General features: G+C 38.9%; 1 protein-coding gene across 14 annotated transcripts in view; it reads right to left on the bottom strand.

The window, feature by feature from the left end:
* Nucleotides 1-15,380, bottom strand: part of MBTD1 (mbt domain containing 1) — a 49,839-nt gene that overhangs the window by 15,279 nt on the left and 19,180 nt on the right. For 12 of the 14 annotated variants that reach the window (XM_059670566.1, XM_059670564.1, XM_059670571.1 and 9 more), the window contains 7 exons: nucleotides 15,194-15,276; nucleotides 5,449-5,566; nucleotides 2,666-2,800; nucleotides 2,296-2,384; nucleotides 1,859-2,093; nucleotides 1,204-1,259; nucleotides 757-861 (listed from right to left, as the gene is read on the bottom strand). In XM_059670566.1, the coding sequence (XP_059526549.1) occupies nucleotides 757-861; nucleotides 1,204-1,259; nucleotides 1,859-2,093; nucleotides 2,296-2,384; nucleotides 2,666-2,800; nucleotides 5,449-5,566; nucleotides 15,194-15,276 (821 nt within the window). Of the gene's footprint in view, nucleotides 1-756; nucleotides 862-1,203; nucleotides 1,260-1,858; nucleotides 2,094-2,295; nucleotides 2,385-2,665; nucleotides 2,801-5,448; nucleotides 5,567-7,981; nucleotides 8,097-15,193; nucleotides 15,277-15,380 lie in introns of those variants that run through there. The other 2 variants (XM_059670577.1, XM_059670573.1) reach the window with 2 other exon arrangements.

Here is a 15,380-nt window from a genome sequence, read left to right as displayed (position 1 = left end):
CAATCAGCGGCCCCCTGCATGCCCCCTACTGGGGATCCAGCCCACAACCAAGGCACATGCCCTTGACCGAAATCGAACCCAGAACCCTTCAGTCTGCGGGCCGAGGCTCTATCCACTGAGCCAGACCAGTTAGGGCTAGACACCACTATTACAAAAATGACCCTTTAAGTTTAAGTAACATACTAAAGGAAAGGAAAATCTATGACATAAAAGATTTCTTAAAAGTGAAAAATGCTTGCCAGGGGATTCTTAGGCCTGAGAACTGAGAACCACTCTTTTAAAATCTTTTCTTATAAGCAGTTTCAGAAAAAAAGGAAAAATAAAAAATAAAAAAAGGAAGTACTACCTACCAAAAGGAAGGAAAAGGCACAAAAAGTTAACACAGGAAACTGAAGATAAACTTGGCCTTGTTACAATTCTGTGCTGGACTAGTTTGGACCAGGAAGTAACTTAAATATTTTCCCTCTAATTTAGGATATACTTCAACAAATAAAGGCAGCGACTCAAGAGGACAATCTTAACAAGCTATACAAGAGGAGAACCTCTGATAGAGAATTCAAAGTCACTTTAAATACTCGTAACTGTCTCGTCTCCCCAGTGAAGACACACACACACACACACACACACACACACACACACACACACACACACACACATTTTATGTCAAGAAGAATTCTATTAGGGGCCTCCTTCTCCTGTAACTTTAAAAACAGTTCTTATAACTGCATTCCTGTATTTTAAAACCCATTCTTGTACCTTTCTAATGGTTGCCACACATATTGTGGAAAGATTTAATGGGTCTATAGCTTCCAATTTCATTCCTTCCTTGAACCATTCCCCACTCTGGTCCACTTCTTTTACCTAAAGAATTACAGGAAAGCACATCACTGTTACAAATATTATCATTTTAATAATGAAAGTGTTACCAATTTGAAAAGGTTTACCAGATGGAAATACCAAATGCCTTCTCCTACCTACCTAATATTTTAATGCAAACTTTCATTAGGGAACAGAGAGAATTCAGGCAAACAGACAGAATTTAAAAATAATTATAATCAATAGTTGTGACACCTATGAATTACAAGGTCTTAATCCTTTTAAGTGAACATATGTAATTGTGATTTCTATAATTTTAGGAAAAAAAGCCCACAACCCTCTTTTAAACATAATTTACAAATGAGGGTTCTTATAAAAACTTCTTACCTTAGCAAATAAATGTGGTGGTGTATCAAAATGTCCATCCTGTTTCTTTGTAATATCTACAAGGAAAAGTTACATGCTAATCTGTCAGCATTCGTGAGAAGACCAAAATCCACGTTTCTGTGAAGGTTTCACACTCACAAGGTACGTACACTCCAGAACACGGCAAAAATATGCCTTCTACATTTACGATTAATAACCTTTAATAGTCGTTCTCTCCTCAGAGTACATGTGCCATGAAGTACACTCAGCCAATTAGAATGCTGATAATTCCCTAATGAGGGCATTATAACTTTAAGTGTGTTTTAAATGTGTTCAGTATTAAGTTTAACCACATGTAATTCTGCTATTTTGATTAAAATTGAATGGAAAGAGAAAGGATAAAGGTTTAGATCTTTCAAATGGGGTGGATAAGAAAAATGTAAGAAAACAAATGTAGTTGTGACCAGAAGTGCATTATTTTTTAATTGAAGATGAGTGGAAGAAGGAATTAGGACACAAATACTCTGTGTGAAGCTTCTCGATTACGGTAGAATAAGCTGCCCAGACAACTAGAATGCTACCTTTGACCTATGCTATTCTGTAGAGAAAAATAACCAAGTAGCAGACTTCAGCCTCAATGACACTGTCAATAGGAGTTCTCATGACAGGTGCTTACCAGATCTTTTGAATCGATGGCCTATGCTTCGAGACCAGCCAATATGATGGATTAGTGGGCTGTGCATATGGCACCAGAAGTCATCTGTTTTATCTTCACTGTCTTCATACACTAGTCTTAATCGTCCTCCAATTACACTTTCCACCACTGCTACTCGTGTTCGACACAAATGTCTCTTGTCAACCACTTCTACTCTCATGCAAGGTTTGAAAGGATACTGCATACTTTCTGAAACCTTGAAACAAAAGCAGACAAAAACTCTTTGGGATTCATGACAGAAGTCTACAAATTATTTTACATTGCAGTATTAAAAATAATGATATTTACTACAGCTCTGGCTCACTAAATTAAAACAATTCCTTAAAAACTTGAAAGTTACTCCTTTTGACAGAGCTCTCATTTGACACTTCAGTCCTTTTCTAAGATTCCATCTTTACCTTTTGTGAGAAGTCTGGAGGAAGTGTTTTGGCACCAGTAAGTCGTTTCACTAGAAAAGCTTTCCAGTTCGTATACTTATGATGAATAGCTAAAACAAAAGAAATAACCAGTTACACCTTAGTGAAGAGTGAATTGCTACATAAAGTATTTGTTAAAAAAAAAAAAGTAACAAATTTCCTTGCAATTTAGAATATACTAAGGTCCTGAAGAGCAACAAAAATAGAGAAAACAAATATGTCTTGCCAGCAATTAAGTTAATTGAAACCAAAAAATATATTCTTAATTTCTGTATCACCTTAATGTTACTATGAGTGAAACTGCATTTAAGTCTGTGCATTTATATCACAGTAAGGGTAATAAACTGCTTACTTCTAGGAGGGACAAGAGGCTTCCCACTGGCTGCACACCAGCCAACTGGACGGATATCAGAGCTACAGATATTGCACCAGAAGTCCAGAGCAGAGTCGTTTTCAAATCCTTCATATCTTAAAAGGGCATTGTAACCTGAAACCAACAAATTAATCACCACATAAGGAGAAAATCAATGAAATAAATAGGACCTAGCTGCTGGTGATGGCTGTAAAACGTTAGTGTGTGTCTGCCGCAGAAACACTTGCAGGGTTGAGAACAGATGGCTAGGCCCAGCCCTGAGATTTTGATTTAGCAGGTCTTGGGTCAGGCTGAGAACGTGCATTTCTAACAAGTCCCCAGTGATGCTGCTGCCCCTGGCGTATGGACCAGACTTTGAGAACCATTTGTACAGTACAATCAGTTTTACTGTTTTCAAAGCCTGGCTTCCTCCTTAGAATGTACTTCAATTTTACCCACGGTTTCTTACATTTTAAAACAGAAATTCACAGTGAAAACAGAGTTGGGAAAGTTCTATTAGACTGTGTAGTTTTGAAAATAAAAGAAAGAAGATTGTGTATGGTTAGTTAATAAAATCTTTTCAAGTCAGAGAAACACCGTTAGAATACATTTCAAAGAAATTATTTTACTCAGCTCAAAGGGCGACCAATTATTCTTGGATAATTTGGATTTAGCTACTTCAAGAGTCTAAATTTTTCTGTCCTGTTTATTTGGAAATAAGACTTGAAAATGCTAAGTAAAGAAATTCAATAAACAGATGAAAGTCTGTGAAATCACTTAAAAAACTATATGTATTAAACAAATAGGAAGATGTATTTTATAGAAATAACAGAAAGTATAAGATATAACCTATTTATGATTTAATAAAATCTTATGTTGAAATAGATTAATGTTTAATTTAAGGTGTTTAGTAGAATAAAAGAGGCCAAATAAACTTATATTTTAGGCCGGGAGCTACATTTAGTCAGCCTTTGTATGTTAATATCTATGATAAAAATTTATAGCATTACACCTTCAGTTTTAAAATGCAGTAAGTCACAGAATAATTCATGAGTTTGCTAACTGTTGCTGAGCTCTAGTTCATGATTAACACCAGGCTCACTTCTAAAACATCACTAAAGTGGCTTAGAATAAGATATATGAGGCAATTAGATAAAACAGAAATGTAAAATCGGAGACGGAAGGTAGAAATAATTCTCGGATATTAAATGCAACGGATTTAAACACCTAGGACAGAAACAATATATTGCTGCTTTAAATTATGGTGCAGAGAATAAGAGTAGCATTTAGAGAATGCTTACATAGCAGGGGAAGCATTTCAAGGAAAAGATAGGAAATGAATTGGGTTATACGCCAAGTACAAAACATGGGACATTCTTGTGAGAGTAAGCAAAGGCACGGAGATGACAGAGAACACACTGTATGAGGGTGGAGGAAGATTAATCTCTTTAGAACAGATGACTTATATTGGGGAGCAACACAAGATTTGGTCATTGGTGTACGGTGCAACTCAAATGGCTGTAAATGCTGGCCATCTTCACCCTTTAAGGACAAAGAAGCCAGAAAGGTCTTGAAGAAGAGCAACAAAAATAGAGAAATGCCTATTCATTTGTACATTAAAGACATTTAATTTGGAAAAATGGAATTAAGATCATTTTTAGGTAAGTTAAGTCTATCGATGACTGGGGGAGAATTTCTGGATAGGACTAGAAAGAGCAGGATAAGACACCTCTTCCAGTAATCTAAGGGTAACTTTCCTTATTTGAGTGGCTATCCCTCCCCTACAGTGCCCTGTGACACCACCACTCACTGAGCACCTTGTCATAAACTTTTTCAACGTTTGGCAGATGTAAGCTCACAGAAAAAAACCAAGTCTTACACTTTTGCACATCACCTGCCTACAGTGTCTAACAGAGTAAATACCTAATACATTTACTTCATGAGCAATAAGGTAATAAAGGATCAGGGTACACAAAAGTAGTGGACATGAAGAAAAAGGAAGAACTCAAGATACATGAAATTATCGATACTAGTTTACTTTTGCTATTATGACTCTTATCACTTTTTTTTTTTAATACCTCTACTGTGTGTTACTTTTCAAAGTATTTTCCTATTCCAGGGGTTGGCAAATTCTATTATGGCTCACAGATCTGGTCTGATTTGTTGTTGTTTTTAAATATATTTTTAATGATTTTGAGAGAAAGAGAAAGGGAGAGGGACAGAGAGAAACATCAAGGTGAAAGGAGAACATCAATTGGCTGCCTCCTGCACACCCCCCACAGGAGGATCGAGTCTACAACCTGGGCATGTGCCCTGACCTGGAGTCAAACCCGCAACCTTTTGGTGCACGGGATGATGCTCAACTAACTGAGCCACACTGGCCAGGGCTGGCCTGATGTTTTATAGTTTGCCATCTAAGTATGGTTTTTACATTTTCAATGATTGAAAAAACAACAAAGAATAGTATTTCCTAATAGGTGACATTTATATAAAACCCAAATTCAGTGGCTATAAAGTTTTACTGAAACACAGCCATGCCTATTCATTTGTGTATTGCTATAGCTGTTTTCATGCTACAATGGTCGAGTTGAATAGTTGTGACAGATTGTTTTGCCCAAGAAGCTGAAAATACTTATGTCTGGCTTTTAACAGAAAAAGTTTGCCAACCCCTGCCCTAATACCATATTTATTTATTTGGCAACATTTGCAAAATTTACAAATATGTTTCCTTAAAAGTTACACATATAATCGGCATTTTCTAGAACAAGATGCGTGCTTTTCACCTGCTAATTTTACAATCCCAGCAATCCAGAAGACTTTGGTAGGCAGGCTGCAGTCTGTATTGGGAACTTCTACTCTCACATTTTCTGAGATATCACCCCAGCAGGTCCCCATAGGTGCCTGTCATATAAAAATTACTAAATTATCATCTTATTAACATAAAACCTAAAACATATCATTCAAAATTAAGCATTACTATCAATAATAAAATTATTAAACTAAAAATGCCATTTAATTCATTCACTTTTCTTTAAAAATATAATTGTTATTCCCCTTTTCACAGAATTCTATTTGTAAAAATCCAGTGACAAGGTCAAGCTCAAGATGAAGAGGATTCACATGTATTAGAATAAATCCATGTTGACCAAAATTCAATACTGTACTAATACAAGACTTGAGCAGCAATTTTTTAAAAACTGAATCACAACTTGAGGGACTTCACAGGATAAAGATGACTTAAGAAACTCATTATTTTTAATATGCACTGAATAAATATACTTTAGTTTAATCTCTAATTTTAAAAGATCTCACCAAAGAGCAGAAAGAAAAAAATTCCCATCAGCAATGTGGTTTCCAATAACAAAGGAGAAGCAAACTTAAATATCTGTATTTTCAACTTAGTTAAATTCATAGAACAGAAATATAGCCTGATAAACAGACATGTGGCAAAAGCACTGGGTAAAATTATTTAAAAGTGGGAGTTGAAGAGTTTTTGAAGATGCATACCATAGTAACTTGTTAAATAATTTGTTATTTCTAAATTTCTCATGCAGGAGTTACTGTAAACAAAAAGAAAACTTTCAATGTTAGAACCCGTAATCAGTAGCCTCCAGACTACTTTAACAAAAGGTTATTTTAACCTTTAACAAAAGGTTATTTTAACCTTTAACAAAAGGTTAAAATGAGGATTCAGAAAACCAACTAAACGACTATCATGAAGGGATTTTCCAAAATTCACATATGTTCCTAAATTACAATTTCCACTACATTTTAATCCTTATAACTTGAGGCCATTTACAATTATCTGGAGCGTATGCAATGGTAAATTAAATCAAATGAGTGAATTCAGGAATATAAATGCTAATAATACTAAACAGTCTCTATGGCCTTTGATATCAGCTCCAGGAAATATAATTCAGAACCTTGATCATGATTAGGTGAGATTATAAAAGACCTGATAATACGAGCAAATCAGGAAAAGACAAAATAGCTTCAAGGCTCAAAGATGAGTAAACACAAAGACATCTAGGAGTCACAGGATCTAGCCAATTTGAACACGGGGCAATGTTTTCCATGCAAAGCCTTCCATACATTGGCAAATGCTAACCCAACAGGAGGATTAGCCTAAAACAGTACACGAACCCTGTCCTCTCAATACTTTACATGGAACTCCTGAAGGAGAGGAAGAAAATGTCAAATGATACTGAGCTAGGATAAGTCTGGCACCAAACACAGAATCAATTTATGGCTATTGCTTGAAGTAGCAAACAAACTTGAAGACAATGGCCTATCTCAACTATGTGTGATTCTGGAAGGGTACATGTAACTACCTCCCTGAGCTGTGCAAAAAAAATAATACCTCCGTCATGATGACCTCTTCCTGCTTTTTTAAAAAACGGAAATACTGGACTCTTCGGGTTCTGCTATCTCCCCCTGTATCACTCTAGACTGTAGGGCCATCCCTATTGCCAGCAGATATGACCAGAAAAGGAGAGGCTGGGAGGAAGATAGTAACACAGATTAAGCTAAGATAAATTAACACAAAGACCATGTATTCAATTCTGTGAGGATGGACCAATTAGAGTCGACAGATGTAGTTAAATGTATTGAATTAAGAAAGGGTATTCATTCATCCCTCTGTGTTTGGCTGCCAAATCTTATGGAATGGGTTTATTTTTCATTGAGAAGAAAGAGGCATGGTATTGCTGAGTAGGTGGGGTTTATGTTGGCACAGTGCTAAGTACATTTGGCAGACAGGACTCCTTTTTGAACTAGATATGACAATGTCATACTGATTTTTTTTTAAAAAAAAGCCTTAACAATTGTTTGGAGAAAATAACTTTTAGTCACATTAAAGAAAACAAAGTATCAATATGCTCACTTAAAAAATAAAGTTCATGTTGACTTTAGCAGGGGATATTATGTTCTGGTCCCTACAGTCTGGATTGGTATAGGAGAAAGTAGCAGAAAGTGACATTTGTTCTTGCCTGTAAGTTTGTGGTTCTGCTAGGCCCTCTTAAACCAATCCATATGGTTTACTCTAAGAAAAAAAAAAGTAGAAAACAACAAAAAAGAGCACAATAGTCACTGAATAGTATGTGCTCGATGTGTTGAAATAAGGTAATTTTATAGATAATGCCCTTTTGTTTAAAATGAATATTCTTAAGTGTGGAAGACTAAATGACCCAGGGCTTGACAGCCATCTTCATCCAAGTCATCTGTCTTCTCTTGCTGGCAGGAGGGATACCTCTGAAAGTCTGGATTGGCATAGCATGAACTAGCAGAACCATAATTTACAGGTAACAACAAATTTACCTTCCAGACTCAGGGCGAGAGGTCCACCTCAGGCTCCTCCCAAACCAGGAAGATCTGCTTCACCACTTCCTGCTCCAGGCCGCTCGTGAGGCTATCTGGGAGCGACTCTCCTTCCCTGCAAGGTAAGCTATCATCAGGTCCTGCCGACACGGCCACGTCCAAATGCTGAGGGCTCCCCAGCACAAATGCATAACCTCCACCTGACTGTGTGCAAGGAAGTAATTCGATGGGAAGCCTTATTTTCTGCACTCAAGAATGTTCCCAGGCAGTCCAGCAGCCTGGGTGGCTGGCATTTAGATTCTCAGAGGGCTGATTCACGGCAGAAATACAGATTTCCTTCCATAGAGCTGCCAACCTATAATTTTCTTATTTAATCCTCACCTGAGGATGTTTTTTCCATTGATCTCTAGAGAGAGTGGGAGAGAGAAGGGGAGAGAGAGAGACAGAGAGAAAGAGAGAGAGGGAGAAACATCGACGTGAAGAGACACATCAATTGGTTGCCTCCTACACTCGCCCCTGCACTTGCTTCTACCAGGGCTGGGGAACCTGCGATCGAGGTTCCTGTCCTGGACTAGGTATCGAACCTGCAACCATTCGTTCTGGGGAAAGACGCTCCAACCACTGAGCCACACTGGCCAGGGCCAACTTACAACTTTTGCTAATCACACACAATCTTCAATATTAATAGAATTTAAGTGGGCAGAGGTTAGACTTGAAATTGCATATGGGTAATAAAAAAAAAATCAACCCCAATGATGATATGGCAAATGCAGAAAAAGCCATCATTAGAATATTTTAAGACTAATAGGCATATTACTAAAGTGCATCAAGTAGAAAAAGATGAAATATTTGGCTAAAAAAAGGAAGAAAACATTATAGGAAATTAGCTAGAAAGAAATTAGAGCTCCTAAATACTACTTGCTAGAATTAACAGGAAGCAGAAACAGAAAAAAAAAAAATCACTCCCATTCACCTTTGATACTAGAATCTATTTTTTGGGGTGGTGGCAGCTGGGAGATGGGAATTGCAAGGCAAGTACAAAAGGAAAATGGGATGTTTGGAGTGAAAGGATTACAAACGAGAGAATGCCATGTGCACATAAAAAGGAAAAGCAGTGGTTATTAGTTTGAATGACATAAAACAGTACATAACTAAAAAGAAAACCACATTAAACAAATATTGTTTAAGAAAATAATCTAGAGGGTGGGGGTGATAGGGGGATAAGGACACATATGTAATACCTTAATCAATAAAGAAAAAAAATTAAAGAAAAAGAAAATAATCTAGATTACTTAGGATTTCTTTAAAACTGGTGATTTTTTATTGTATTACAGTTCACTGCTTTCCTGGAAAGAATCATTTGTGGCAAGACAATAGCTAACTCAGATGGGACACTACTAAGTGCCAGAAATTCAAGTTTTATTTCCATTAGAAAGAAACTCTGCCATCTAGGATGACATAGTGAAGAGTCTAACATAGTTAAAATGAATGCAAAGTCATATTTATTTTCAACTTTCAATGAGTAAGTGCCTATGTGTGGTCAAGGTTAGGGAAAAATATTTTTTTAATTGAAAGATTATTTTAATAAGCACATATCTGAGAAACAGATAAGTATTACTATAAATTACTGTTACTGTACATATACATACAAAAGGCCTTTTCTTTTATTCTTAAAATTTAAAAATATAATTGTGATACATGCTGCAAAGAAAGGATTAGAAAATATCAAGAAAGGTATCAGCTACTATTTGTGGAGGCAGGATGAAAAAGTGTAGTAAACTCAGCTTTAAAGTTATGGCAAACATGTAAAAAGGGCCTTTTAAAAAAAAATAGAAAACTAAAACTATTTTCAAGGGGGAAAAAAAGCAGGATGTTAGCATTTCTGGCTTTAGTGATCACAATGACAAGATACCAGTGGATATAGTCCAGGGACCAAACAAGATATGAAACCTGCAAACACATAACTGAAGGAGGATGATTTTAGCTTTTGTGTGGCTCATGTACATTTGATATTGATGCATTTTGCCCCCTGCTGTAATACCTAGGGAATGTTTTACTTGATTTTCTAAGGCAAATCATGGGAAATAGCATTTTAACTTAAAAGACTATAGTCTTTATGGCAACAATGCTCTAACCAACGGAGTTACTGGGGAAGGGCTGAACTAGATGATTTTAAAGACAACTCACAGTTTTGTGCCATATGACTTAGAATTAAAAATGATATTGTCTAACTCAGTGGTTTCCAACCTCAGGGACTGCCAAGGAAGGGGGGCCAAGGGCCAAGGCTCTAGCCATTCCATCCCACCTCTTTTTTTTAAATTAATTAATTTTTAACTTTTTTCTTTATTGATAAAGGTATTACATATGTCTTTATTCCTTCTTTTTTTTTATTGTCTAAAGTTTTACATATGTCTCCTTTTTCCCCAATTGGCCCCTCCCCCCCCCACACACACACACCTCTTTCAGACAATCAGAACAGCTTCCTCTCATCCTAGCTATGTTTATTAGGGAAAAGGGGAATGCTGATACTAAAAAAAAAAAAAAAAAGTCTGAAAACTACCACCTAGATAAAAGATACATCAGAAATGTGGCAACCATAATATACAGATTTCTAAGTAGATACATTTAATGACAACTGAGCTTCATTTCCATTGCTAAATTATAAAAAACATCAAATGCTGTTGTAATCCTATCTAATAAAAGAGAAACATGGTAATTGGCGTACGACCGCTACCCTTCCCATTGGCTAATCAGCGAGATATGCAAATTAACTGCCAGCCAAGATGGTGGCCGGCAGCCAGGCAGCTTGAAACTAACATGAGGCTTGCTTGCTTCAGTGACGGAGGACTCCAACGTTCCCCGCCTGCCTTGCTGGCCTCTGAGCCTGCAGTTTAAGAAACATTGTAACAAATATAGAAGCTAAACAAAACCCCAGAAACCAGCTTTCAGCCGGCTGGGATCTCAGAGCTGGAGTTGATACAGAGTTTCGATTATAGAACCAAAACAAACCAGATACCTGCTTTAAGGAGCGGAGGCCTAAGAGCTGGAGCCTCAGAGCTAAAGCTGGCCCAGAATAAAAAAAGAAAAAGAAAAAAAGGAGCAGTTGGGAGCTTCAGTCCCAGCCTGAAAACAGCCCTCAGCCCCTCACCCAGACTGGCCAGGCACCCCAATGGGGACCCCCACCCTGAAGGGTGTGTGACCAGCTGCAAACAGACATCATCCCCTCACCCAGGCTGTCCAGGCACCCCAGTGGGGACCCCCCACCCTGATCCAGGACACCCTTCAGGGCAAACCAGCCAGCCCCACCCATGCACCAGGCCTCTAACCTATATAGTAAAAGGGTAATATGCCTCCCAGCACCAGAATCAGCAGAGCCGCGAGGCCTCCTGGCACCGGGATCAGCGTGACAGGGGGCAGCGCCCAAACCCCCTGATCAGCCCTGCTTTGTGCCTGATAGGGGGGAGCTCCCCAACCCCCTGATCGCCCTACAGCTCTGTGTGTGACAGGGTGCGGCGCCCCAACCCCCTGATCAGCCCTGCTCTGTGTGTGACAGGGTGCGGCGCCCCAACCCCCCCCCCCAGCCCCCCCACCGGCCCTGCCCTGAGTGTGACAGGGTGCGGCGCCCCAAACCCCTGATCCGCCCTGCTCTGTGTGTGACAGGGGGCGGTGCCCCAACTCCCCTATCGGCCCTACTCTGTGAGTGACAGGGGGGAGCTCCCCAACACCCTGATTGGCCCTGCTCTGTGCGTGACAGGGTACGGAGCCCCAACCCCCCTGATGGGCCCTGCTCTGTGAGTGACAGGGGGCAGCGCCCCCAACCCCGATTGGCCCTGCTCTGTGCATGACAGGAGCCGGCACCGCAACCTCCCCATCGACCCTGCCTTGAGTGTGACAGGGGGAGGTGCCCCAACCCCCCAATCGGCCCTACCCTGAGCGTGACTGAGGGTGGCATCGCAACCTCCCGATCCGCCCTGCTCTGCATGACAGGGGCGGCGCCCCAACTAGCCAATTGGCCCTTCTCTGAGCCCGACCAGGGGCTGCACCTAGGGATTGGGCCTGCCCTCTGCCACCCGGGAGCAGGCCTAAGCCAGCAGGTCGTTATCTCCTGAGGGGTCCCAGACTGCAAGAGGGCACAGGCCGGGCTGAGGGACCCCCCTTTCCCCCCGAGTGCACAAATTTTTGTGCACCGGGCCTCTAGTTGAATATAAACCACTATGCATAAATGGTGGAGTTATCACACCAGCCTCCCCCCAAATTCCTGGTTCAATCAGAACAACTCTGCTTCTATGTTACACACTGGATGTTGTTATTTTTTAAGTACGTTTTTATTGATTTCTTTTTAGAGAGGGAGAGAAAGATAGAAACATCAATGAGGAGAGAGAATCATTGATCGGCTGCCTCCTGCACACTCCCTAGTGGGGATCAAGCCTGCAACCCAGGCATAGCCCTTGACTGGAATTGAACCCGGGACCCTTCAGCCCATAGGCTGACGTTCTATCCACTGAGCCAAACCAGCTAGGGCCACATTGGATTTTTTAAAAATTATGTTTGAATAAAGAATCCGCCAAAACCGGTTTGGCTCAGTGGATAGAGCGTCGGCCTGCGGACTGAAGGGTCCCAGGTTCGATTCTGGTCAAGGGCATGTACTTGGGTTGCGGGCACATCCCCAGTGGGAGATGTGCAGGAGGCAGCTGATCGATGTTTCTAACTCTCTATCTCTCTCCCTTCCTCTCTGTAAAAAATCAATAAAATATATTTAAAAAAAAAAAAAAAGAATCCCCTAGCAGGGAAAGGCTCCCAACCTGTGCTCATGTTGAAGACAAGGCGTATACGGAGTTTGGAGGAAGCAGGCCCTACTGATGAACCAGTGTCAGGCAGATCTCGTGTTTCCAGCTGATGCCGACAGTAGGTTTTCTAAAGCCAAAGCTAGTAACCTAACCCTCCCTGGAGACCTAAAAGCGTATCTCGGGGGAGAACCATGAAGAGTCAACTCTAAACAACAAAATCAAGTGTAGCATGAGGTGTGATCTCCTAAACCAAATGGTTTCAGATGAAGATGCTGGTTAAGCCACAAAGCAAAGTCATTAGTTCTAATATATACTTAGAAATTACCAATGTAAGTTTTTTCCTATTTGATAAGGAGAAGGCAGTAAAGAAAGATGAGTGGAGCAGAAAGGCACTCGGTAACAGATGCCTCGCCTCTGCGTGCAAATGAGGAGTCTCCACTGTATTATTATTATTATTTTAAAGCTGATTTTAGAAAAAAGGAAAAAAATGATTTTAGAGAGAGGGAGGGTAAGGGGGGAAACTGAGATACAGATAGACAGATAAGAGAGAAACATTGAACGGTTGCCTACCTAAGTGCCCCAACCGGGGACTGAACCTGCAACCTGGATATGTGCCCTGACCAGGAATGAAACCCACCACATTCTGGTGTATGTTCCAACCAACTGAGCCACACCTGCCAGGGCCACAGCATTCATTATTGATAACACGATTAAAGCTAGATGCTCTATTTATATAACTAGAGGCCCGGTGCATGGCTGGGTCTGGCTGGCCCGCCCTGGACCAGCGGGGGCGGGGGGTGGGGGACGACGACACAGGAGGTTGGTGGACCGGCCCCACCCATGGTTGAACTCTGGTCGAATGGACAATTTGCATATTACCCTTTTAACATATAGGATAATACTTTAATCTTAATAAAGCAAAGTTGAAAAGAAAATCAATTTCATTATTATAATTGAGATTTTCTTGCAAAGAATTTTAATATAGTTTTATTATTCAAAGATATGGATGTGAAATAAAACATGAAATTGAGACTTTGATATGCTATTTAAAAAATATTCTTGACTACTTACATAAAATAACTAGACATGGCTTATGATACTGTAACATAAAAACCAATATTAAAATAAAGATAGTAAAGAATAAAGGCTATTCAGGAGACAACAGACAAGTGTTCCAGGAATCTGGGATGAAAGACTTATTGCAACTGAAAGCAAACTAATTCTGAGCTTCTTAGTACCAGAAGGAACTATCCCAAGAGACAGTTAAAGATTTGTTTAGTAATTCTCTTTAAAGCTGCTGTTGCCATGTATTTAATAGCTCTCACAAACGTGACACCACTATCAACATTACAGCAAAATAAATCGCCCAAGTTACACTGTGATAAGTATCTAAGATTCCACTTAAGTTGGTTCAGATAGTTACCGTGCCACCAGGACTAAGGGCTTAACACTTGTACTTTCAAGAAAGAAAACCAGCAAATGAATGAACTTGCTTTAATTTATATTTCTACCACTAAATTAATATGTTTGGCCTTGATCAAGATCTTGTATTAGCCATGAATGAATGAAAATTCATTTGGATTTCCACAGCAAGAACTCAAACTCAGTTTTGTTTACGTGCTATTATTTAAAAGTATAGCCCTAACTTAATAAAATGTTAAGTGTAAACAAAATTTCATTCATTATTTTTCTAAATTCTCTTTTTTATACATGGTCAGTAGCAGATAGAACCTTTATATATAAATTGAACTTGTAGTCAGGTTACAAAAGCATTGTAGAAAAAAAAATTGCAGATAGTTTATCACAGGCTCTTGAATCAAAAAGAAATAGAATCAAAAGGAAAGAACTTCTCATCAGATACATATTAAACATAACACAATAATTTCTGATGCTTTGTAACAATCTAATTGCTAAAAAAAAATCTAGGAATGGGTTATGCATGATATATATACCACATATTTCAGCCCACAATACTGTATTACTAATAGTTCCTTCTGTGCTTTGGTGCTTTTACATTTGGAGACAAAAATAAAACTGGAAGACAGACCCTTTCTTTTCTGAATTATCAGGCCAAATCACAAAGATTTAGGTAACATACATAATAGACGATTTCTATTGTTGAATGACATGACATTGCCACTGTATAACTATTTTTTATACAAAACCAGCAACTTAATATAAAAATTGGATGAGATTAGTATTTGTCCTTGTTTAAAATAATTTCAGATTGCAATTTCTTTATAAAAAGCTTTTACTTACAAAACTTATAGAAGTTATTTTTTAGCTATTGATAGGTAAAATAAAAAACATTTCCATTACAAGGTATAAAATAAAGATCTAAGGATAAGATGCTTAGGTGTTATTGTACCTCTAGATTTAGCAATAAATAAGTGTTTCAATTTGAGGTGAGAAATTCCATACTCACATGTTTAAAGCAGGTAACTGGAGCTGCTATAAAGCTATTGCTATTGATGTAGTTACCCCAGCTGAAACCTTCCATGGAGACTACTGTTGAAAAAAAAAGAAATTTAGATATATTACAATTCTCAAATCTTTTATCTTTAACACATTGTCTGCAGGTAATTTTTATTGCGCGCTAACAGGTGGCGCGG

Source organism: Myotis daubentonii, chromosome 16 (assembly GCF_963259705.1).
Source record: "Myotis daubentonii chromosome 16, mMyoDau2.1, whole genome shotgun sequence".
NCBI lineage: Eukaryota > Metazoa > Chordata > Mammalia > Chiroptera > Vespertilionidae > Myotis > Myotis daubentonii.
This window is presented reverse-complemented; position numbering and strand designations above follow the sequence as displayed.